Raw genomic sequence first — 9374 nt, forward strand, 5'->3', positions numbered from 1 at the left:
CCCTGCACCTTGTTTTGGTTTATTTTTTAACTTTCAGCAGAATATGTGGTAAAAAGCCTCTCGATCTCAACATCTTTTTCTTAGTTTTTTGTTTTAAATGTGACTCATGCCTTTGATTTTTCAGTGGTACAATAACTCATTTGGTTTGGAAGTGGCAGTGACTTGGCTGGTGATGAATTAAAAAAACAGAACAAATCACAAATGTGGAGTTCATAAAATGTAATAAATAAGTTCATTTTTGAAACTGCAGACTTATAATTTATTCATTTTGTTATTATTATTATTATTATTGGAAATGAACTGAACATGAGCTCCTGACCTAAACTTAACTCATTTTTTGTTTTTTTGTTTCTTTTTAGAGTGCATGGCTCTGTGCTCTGTTTGTCCCAGTGGTCACCATGACAGCTACCAGACATAGGCTGCACCAACTTTGCATGAAACCAGCACTGTGCCAGGATCAGTTGAATGTGTTGGTGCAGTTGGCCCTGTAGCCTACACCTGGAGCTGGTAGACCTGTTTTGAGAAACAACCACTTCCCATTCAACAGTCCTTAGATTACCTGTCATTGTACTGTGTGTTGTCAGGTCCACCTCCAGCTGACCATGGCTCACATCTGTTTCCTGATGAAAACGTGTAAAATCTGCGTGTGAGATTAACTGGAAAATCGTTATCTAATATATTCAGAACTACTTTGTTGTTTGTTTTCTTAAAACCAGTGGCCACCCCTTAAAGAAACCTCGACCAATCCTGATCCCTCTGTTTGGGAACCACTGATTTAATTGAAATCAATATTTTTAATAGAATAAAAGGTGAGCAAATTATATCATATTTTGAGACATGGCCGTGTAAACAAATGACTTCATTAGAAATGTGGGAATAAGCTAATGGACAGAAAACGTCAGAGTGACTCACTTTATGAGAGAGAGAGAGAGAGAGAGAGAGAGAGAGAGAGAGAATGAGAGACTCCTCTCTCTCTTTGACTCAGTATGTGTAGTCGGACGGCTCGCGGCAGCTCTCTGTCTCTCTCTGTGAGTATTAACCTTCATCACTAGTTGTCATTGTCCGCGTTAAGCTGCTGATGTTGTGTCATGTTGTCACGTTGTGTGTCAGGTTAAACTAACCGCTCCGCTCCTCTCCGTCAGTCAGTCCTACTCCCGGCGCTTCTTCCTCCATCGCCGCGCTGCGTCGCTCCGCTGCCGGCCTCAACTTATCGCACCGGCGCCGACTAGATGGAGCCCATGTGCGGTCGTTGAATAGTTAGAATCGCATTATAAGAACTGATTGTATTGTTTGTGAGTTATTGTGTTTTGGTAAAAAAACAAACAAAAAAAAAAAAAACAGAAAAGAAAAGGAAAGTCTTCTAGTGGCTACTTTATTTTGAAATGTAGAGAAACATAGGCTACAGTAGAAATAAGACACATAAAGAAAAATACAGGTAGAGCAACTAATGTTTCTGTTGGTGTTGGTTTTTCTCATTACCGTGTGTTGTCAGATTAATAATAAGAAATGTTGATATGTTGGGGTTTAGAAACGCAGTTGTCGTGACGTTCTTTGTCCACTAGAGGGCGGTGACTAGTGGCGCAGGCAGCGTGGCTTTGAAACGACATGCTGATGTTATTAGATACCTGGGTATTATCAGTAGTTGTGACTGTGTGAGAAGTGTGTTGTGTCTCTTGAGGGAGGAGACTTTATTTGATCCAACAGCTTTGTCTTGTCACTTTTTGAATAGTTTGCAACACATAAATCAAAAGTCAAAGTGCACATTGGTCCCTCTGTAAAGCAAGAGAGCACATTAGTTAGTAGTAATGACAGAGTTGTGGTCGTGCAGGAAAAATGGCCTCAAGGAAAATAAATCAATCCAAATGTAAGGGCTCAAGTTTGCAGCTGTCATTGTGTGTATGTAAATATCAATTTACACATTTGGGAATATCTGTCTTGTGGCTTTATATTCAGAACATGTGTGAATATTTTCAACACTCAAGTTCACTTTGTTTCGATGAGCTCTCATATGCTGTATCTTTTTCTGTCCTCCCATTCATAACAACACAAATGTTAATATTTCAAACAAGTGAAGTCTTTTTTTTACTACATTTTGTTTTTACCTCACTCTAAATGCTAAGACATTTTTTTTCCTTCACCCTGGCATACTGCTCTGATTCATTCTCAGGAAGCAAATGTTTGAGATGATGATGATGATGATGATGGACCTGAGCTGAGTCAGATCCTCACACGTCTCGTCCACGGACGGTTTAGCTGCTGGATGACACAGTGTGTGGCCTTTTGCTTTGTGCTGTAGCTTCGGCTCTTTAAGCTCTGTGGATAGGCTTTACATCAAGTCCCACTGACCGGTCACATTAACCACCACTGTAATTGTTCTTCCTGTCGCTGCTGACTTCAGAGACGTCTCGTCCTAATGGAGGGTGAAATCTAAAGTCCTGAAAAGTGTTTTCCAAAGATCTTATATCAAACGTTATCTGTCTGGATCAACACTTCAAATAAAACCCAGGAGAGGTTCAAATGTGGACCTTTAAATGGACCCTTTAGAGGTTTTGACCACTAGAAAGAAACGACTGTAGAAGTGCATTCGCATGTCACGTTTGTCCTCAAGCAAAACACTGAACTGCAATTACACAACGCTGCAGTGTTGTTTTGGACAAATGAATGAGGTGGAAATATCTACAAGATAATGTTGTCCACATTTTTAGAAATAACCACAAAGGAACAATATTAGAACATTTCATGAGAACCTGTGGGGATATAAATTTCCAGTTAATTTTATGAAAGGAAAAGTCAGCGTGACGGAATTAAAGAGGAACATTCGTGGAAAAAATGTGTGGATGATGTATAGTGAGAGAAAATATGGATTTAATAACATGAAATGAAGTAATTGATGCTGTTTGTTCTCAAGCTCAACACTGATCTTCAGCCGGACGCTGAACAGTAAACATGATGTTTGTGAAAGTGAAACAGGAATCAAGAGAAAGCAGTGGAACTAACGGTTTTACAAAACTGAGCTTCATTTTCCAATCGGAGAAAACAAACAACATGTATAGAAATACACACAGAGACACACACACACAGACACACACACACACTGGGAGAGAGCGGTAGAGGGAGAGAATCAGCAGTCCTCCAGTTTACACCTCAGTAATCTGTCTGCTCTCTGTCCTCATGGTCCTCCTCTTCCTCTCACTGATATGTTTGTTTTTCCTACAGGGACACGTCTCCTCCTCCTCCTCCTCCTCCTCTTCTTCTCATCTTGGTTTCTTCCTCTCTTCATCCTGCCTTCATCCTTCAGCCGCTGACGTCAGTGGAACATTTCAATCTCCTCTCATATTCAGGTTAATCTAATTATGAAGATTCCCTCTGAGATGCCTCGTTGTCAATGATGGCCAAGATGGAGACTCCGTTCTACCACGACGAACACCCCGCTGCTGTCTCCAGCTACGGCCACATCGCCGAGTACGAGCGTTACTCGGGAAACAAGATGCTGATGGGTAAGAAGGCCATGTCCATGGCGAGCGCTCATCACTTCCCCGGCGGCGGCGGCGCGGCAGGAGGGAGGGGAGGGAACCATAGCAACCTGGGACTTGCCGGGAACAGCTCCTTGATGGCGTCGGCCTCTGCGGTGGCGGCGTCTTCGGCGGACATGAACCTGCTGAAGCTGGCGTCCCCCGACCTGGAGCACCTGATCATCCAGTCCAACCAGGGCCTGGTCACCACCAGCCCCGTGCCCAACGCCCCCAACCCCTTCATGTACCGCAACCAGGCCACCAACGAGCAGGAAGGGTTCGCCGACGGCTTCGTCAAAGCCCTGGCAGACCTTCACAAGCAGAACCAGCTGGTGGGCGGCGGCCCCATGTCCCCGTCCTCGTCCTGCACCGTCTCCCTGCAGGCGTCCTACCAGAGGAACCTGATGTCCGGCGACATGCCCGTCTACACCAACCTGGGCAGCTACAACCCGGGGCAGATGCCCTACCCCGGGGGGCAGATAGCGTACGGCGGAGGGTCGGACAGCGGCGGTGGAGGCCCTCAGCCGCACAGCAGAGGCCTGGACGCCCCTCAGACCGTCCCCGAGGTCCCTCACCCGCCGGGCGACCCCATGTCCCCGCCGTCCCTGTCCCCCATCGACCTGGAGACCCAGGAGCGGATCAAGGCCGAGCGCAAGAAGCTGCGCAACCGCATCGCCGCGTCCAAGTGTCGCAAGCGGAAGCTGGAGCGGATATCCCGCCTGGAGGAGAAGGTGAAGGTCCTGAAGAACCAGAACTCGGACCTGGCCTCCACCGCCGCCATGCTGAGGGAGCAGGTCGCTCAGCTCAAACAGAAGGTCATGAGTCACGTCACCAACGGCTGCCAGATCGCCGTCGGCTCAGCTCCATCCACCAAGTCTGGAGGAGGTGGAAGTGGAGGAGGTGGAGGAGGAGGAGGAGGAGGAGGAGGAGGGGGCACCAGCAGCGAGGACTCCAGCTGCTGAGCAGACAAGGACGGGGAGATAACAAGTTATTTCACAATTTTTGGTATTTTACCAAGATGTTTTATTTTCTTGCTCCTGCAGAGCGAGCAGAGAGCGAGCAGCTCTGCGTCAACGGCGTCTCAACCAGACAGATGGATGTTTAAAGGGATTTACGCTGCCTGACAGTAAATCACCATCAGTCATCCAACTGGAGGAGGCAGAGCTGAGAGGAGACCCAGCTCCAAACTTTGGATGATTTGTTTTTTTTTTTATTTTGACTGTGAATATTTAAACAACAAATGCAGAGGGACTGACTCTACAGACTGTTGCTGTTAAGAGACCTGATCTATTTATTTGATGGCAGTTTGCAGCCGATGATGATATTCTTTATAAACTGAACTGGAAACTGAGAGGTGATTTTCCAGCATTGGTAAATATTTTTATTTATAATAAAAAGAGACTAAAAAACAGAACCAGAGGCAAGAAGAACACTCGTAAAAAAACATGATCAAAAAAAGTCAGTGATGTGTGTGGATGTGATGTAATCAGACTACTATCTGCAGCACAGCTTTGTAGTTACTATTTACACTAATCAGAGTTTTCACAAACATTGTTTTTTTCAAAATCCAGTGAAAGTCTCACTCCAAATGACCCACACAGCGGTGTGTTGGGTAATCTCAGTACTTTAACCTGCGTACTATTATTTCACTATAATCTAATTGTGTTCCTGCACATGAGTAACTGTGGATTTACAAAGACGTCCAGCTGTGTGGTGTTTCAGTCATCGTCAGGTGGAACCTTCTCTCAGTTCTTTCTATAACTTTCTGGGAACTGGAGGAAACGTTTGGGGAGGACGTCTGCATCTGGTTTCACTTTATTTATTTTCTCTGTTTTCAGTTTGCTCAGATTACAATGAGGTTGAATCACTTGTAACACCTTTTTTTATTATTATTTTTTTACTTGTCAGAGAGAGAATTTCTCTTCAACTCAACAGCAACTTCAGATTCAAACATGTTGATTTATATTCTCTGCAGCAAGAGGAACAATACTGTCAGCATCACTGTAAACATGAAGTGTTTTCATATTTCTTTGGCTCTCTCATCTCATAAAATAGCATTTAACAAGCAAAGATATGACTGTTGAATAGCATTCATTATTGTGATGATAATGGTGATAATATACATAGGTTTGGTGGTTTGCAGGTTATACAGAAGCCCACCTTCAGCCACTTTTTGCAGGAGGTAACGGGCTTCCAAAACAGAGAGTATGGTTTCACAGTAAGACGCTAAGGCCCCAGTCTGTGATCATGATTGTACATCAAGAGGAAATGACTCAGAGCCCCAAATAAAACCCTCTGGACTGTGTGCATTTATATGAATATAATCATCTTTGAGGAGGATGTAGGACCCTGGGGGGTTTTCTGAGGTCCAGCACTAGAGTGGGTCCTTGAGGACGTAGAGGTTGTTAGGACAACAGTACAAGTCTTTGTCCTGGAGAAGGTTGCAGAAGTCCCTCAACACATTCTTGATGTTCAGAAAGATGCTGTAGACCTCCTTGACAATGTTGATATCATTTTCACAGATACATGACAGACAGTCAGAATTTACTCTTTGATAACTGTGCACATTTGGATTTCTTTATTGAGGTTACTTGTGTGAATACGCAGATATACAATACACACAGTGAGCACTTTACGAGGAACACCACAATGGGACACTGAGGTTCCTCAGTTCTTTGTGTGATGTGTTGAAGCCTCTGAGGGCCAGGTTGGTCCACGGACTCAGACTCAGACTTTGATCCATCAGAGAAAAGCAAGGCAAATTTATTTGTAAAGCCCGTTTTTAAAAACAGTTTGTCTGAAAGGGCTTTACACAGCATCATGACAACATCTCTGCCTCTGCAGGTCTTTATCTGTCCAGTGTTGGTGAGTGTGTGTCCACTGCAGCCTCAGGTGACCATAGTGGAACCTGGCATGATCTCTGCAGCTGTAGCCACTCCACAACAAGGCTGGACTTGTTGTTTGTCTGAAGCCTTTTTTTGCTCTGAACACTTGCAGAGTGGTTATCTGAGTGACCATAGGTCCACCTCTCTCATCGGCCGCTCACTTGGAGGCTTTTGTTGTTGCCTCACTCTGAGTAAAACCTCTAAAGGCTTTTTGAGTGAAAATCCAGGAGATCAGCAGTTTTAGAAACTTTCAGTGACTACCTGAGATCAAACTTTTTCCTCACATCAACATGAAGTGAAGCTCCTCACCTGGATCTGTAGGATTTTATCCCTCATCCTGACATCATGTGATTGGCTGATTGGATAATTAGCATGAAGTAGCAGGTTTACAGGTGTTCCTAAGTCCTCAGTGAGTATTTATCTTGGAAAGGGCAGATTGGCTCTTTAATATCTCAGCACTTATTTACTAAAAGCAAACATGATGTTGTTCATAATGTTTGGTGATTACCTACGCATTCTCATGGAGATAATTTCCCTTTCTAACTGACGTTCTTTTTTTTATTTTGTACTGACTTTACTGTGCAGTCAGCATGTCAGTATCATGTTACATTACAGCTGTCAAATAATAATAATAAAAAAACAATATCAAACTGCAAATGAATGAAATAAACAAGTGAGCAATAAAAAAAGACGAATAAAGAAAATAAGGTTCCACTATATTGAAGATCTTACTTGGAGGTGAAAATAGCATTTCCATTGCAGTTGCATGTTTTCTTTACATGAGAGGCTTAACGAGTGTCAAGCAAATATTTTTTACTTGAACTAGGCTTTTGACATCTCTAATGATTCTATTTTTGTACAAATGTATAATAGTTGTTATTGATATACTGGTAATGTGTGATACAATCTGATTTCATCAGGCAATTGGTCTCTATTTATTATGAATATCTTTTGTTATACAGACATATTTGTTTCTTTCACACTGTTCTATTGTGTTGAGATGTTTGTGTAAATATATCAGTGATAAAATATTCACCTGCTGCTTTCTTTCTTCTTACTTTATGGTTATGAGGTCGGGAGCCCCAGGATGTAGTAGGTGTATTCTGCTGAACATACATACATTAAGTACCTCTTCATTATAGAAGCCAGGAGCCAAAAGGTAAAAGGGTGAGTGAGTGAGTGAGTGAGTGAGTGAGTGAGTGAGTGAGTGAGTGAGTGAGTGAGTGAGTGAGTGAGTGAGTGAGTGAGTGAGTGAGTGAGTGAGTGAGTGAGTGAGTGAGTGAGTGAGTGAAAAAAGAATAATAGAATAGAATAGAATGAATAATAGATTTACAAGTAATGATCAGCTCATACAGTAAGAGTAATGACTACTTCCTGATTCAATCTGAATGAGGCCAAACATTAAATATACAGAATGAAACAATCTGACAACATCAAAGGATTTGGATGTCTTCATTTTTCCTTCTTTACTCATACTGTATGGCTGCTACTTCAAAATAAAGTCAGGATGAGTGAATCAGCCCAGAATCCAGAACGATGAACACATCAACACTGTAGCTAATGAATGTAGAGGCCAAAATAACACTGTTAACCATTCTTAACATGATTCACCCAGTGAAGAAATGTTTCAGTGTTAAATAGCAGGAGACTGAGTTCACTGAACCTCACAGTTAAACCAGTTCCACAGAAAGAAACGCCCTCCACTTCTCAGGAGCTCCGCTGCAGCCCTACAATCTTCACCCATCACTCACTGTAGTATGAGCAGAAATAAATGTATGTGTGAAAAGTGCACTGCATAATCTGTGCAATATGTGAAGTGCATGGGTTCTTTTGCTCAAGTTGTTAGGGCGTGTGCCACATGAGAATTACCTGAGTAATGAATACCTGTTGATTTCTGGAGAGCTGGATGCTGTAACAAGCCATTTCTATGTGTTTCTTGTCTCTTTTCACTGGCTTTGTCAGAGTGGATTTTGTGTTTTTTGGGATGTTCGAGGAGTTAGGTGGTGGGTTTTATTATAGAAGCTAGTTGTCCTTGGTAAATTTGAGTAAAAAGCTTAGGAACAAGGCCAATTCATGAGATTTACCTCTTCTTTTCCCAGAGGTTTAAGCAGCTGATCATCACTCCAGACAGACAGCAGCCACAGCACAGATGGTGATGTAGCAGGACAGTCTCCAGTGTATAACTTTTGAAATTATTTTGATTTGTAGACCTTGGTTCCTGATTACCTTTTATGATGACAGTAAGAAATTAAGTGGCTAAGACTTAAAACAATAATATTTCATAACCATTTGTTTGCTTTGAATCAATAAACTGACAATTTTATCAATGAAACAGAATGTGAGATTGAAAGAACCAATATTATCATCTGTAAATAGTCTTCTCCTTGAGACATTTGATAAATCAGTGAAATTCCTCCACACCAAACAAGGAGAAACACACTTGATCATCTCAATATAACTGTACATTAAAATGTCCCATCCCTAGAACTAAAGGACCTGAGTCAAAAGATACAAATATTTTAAGATTTTTATTTATTGATTTAATTGATGACAAATTTGGTAAAGAGTGGATGGAATCTGGAGGAGTGAAAAAATCTTTCAAAAAATGGTTACCATTTTATTAGAGAGCAAAAGAGATGACATCATAAACATCACTATTTAGAGCTTCTGAAAAAAATATTTGTATGTAGTATATTTGTATGTAGTATATCTGTAGAGCTCCTTCTCATATTGAAATATTAAAGCATCAGGATGACAGTGAACGACAGCCAATATGAAATCTGCCATGTGTTGCCGGACAGCAGCAGTATGATGTTAGGAGACTGATTGACAGGAGTTTGGACTCAGGACTGCTGTTGAGAGACACATGCAGTGTGAGACGTCTGAGACAACACCAAGAGAAGCAGCTACAGCAGCAGCAGACGACTCACTGAGAGGTTCAGGAAATCCATCAGACTGTACAACACCTCAGGCTTGT

At 42.3% G+C, this 9374-nt stretch overlaps 1 protein-coding gene across 3 annotated transcripts; it reads left to right on the forward strand.

Annotated features, from left to right (window-relative positions):
- The first annotated feature begins 3216 nt into the window (after positions 1 to 3216).
- june (JunE proto-oncogene, AP-1 transcription factor subunit) lies at positions 3217 to 6269 on the forward strand. Of its 3 annotated transcripts, none has more exons than XM_085794173.1 (2): positions 3217 to 4397; positions 4434 to 6269. In XM_085794173.1, exons 1-2 carry the CDS (start codon positions 3386 to 3388, stop codon positions 4472 to 4474), a joined length of 1053 nt encoding a protein of 350 aa, XP_085650299.1. In that variant the 5' UTR covers positions 3217 to 3385; the 3' UTR covers positions 4475 to 6269. The 3 variants fall into 3 exon arrangements, with proteins under 3 accessions (XP_085650299.1, XP_085650298.1, XP_085650300.1); XM_085794172.1 differs by having other exon boundaries at positions 3223 to 4397; positions 4431 to 6246; XM_085794174.1 differs by having other exon boundaries at positions 3223 to 4397; positions 4437 to 6246.
- The last annotated feature ends 3105 nt before the right edge of the window (positions 6270 to 9374 follow it).

The sequence above is a fragment of the Trachurus japonicus genome, chromosome 12, assembly GCF_045865225.1.
Source record: "Trachurus japonicus isolate A0001 chromosome 12, Traja_1.0".
Classification (NCBI taxonomy): domain Eukaryota; kingdom Metazoa; phylum Chordata; class Actinopteri; order Carangiformes; family Carangidae; genus Trachurus; species Trachurus japonicus.

What these genes read in the sequence shown, in the direction of transcription:
- june (XM_085794172.1), top strand. Translation starts at nt 3,386, where the DNA reads ATGATGGCCAAGATGGAGACTCCGTTCTACCACGACGAACACCCCGCT. An exon ending in ATCCACCAAGTCTGGAGGAG is followed by an intron (nt 4,398 to 4,430) that starts GTGGAAGTGGAG and finishes GAGGAGGAGGAG; the next exon opens with GAGGAGGAGGAGGGGGCACC.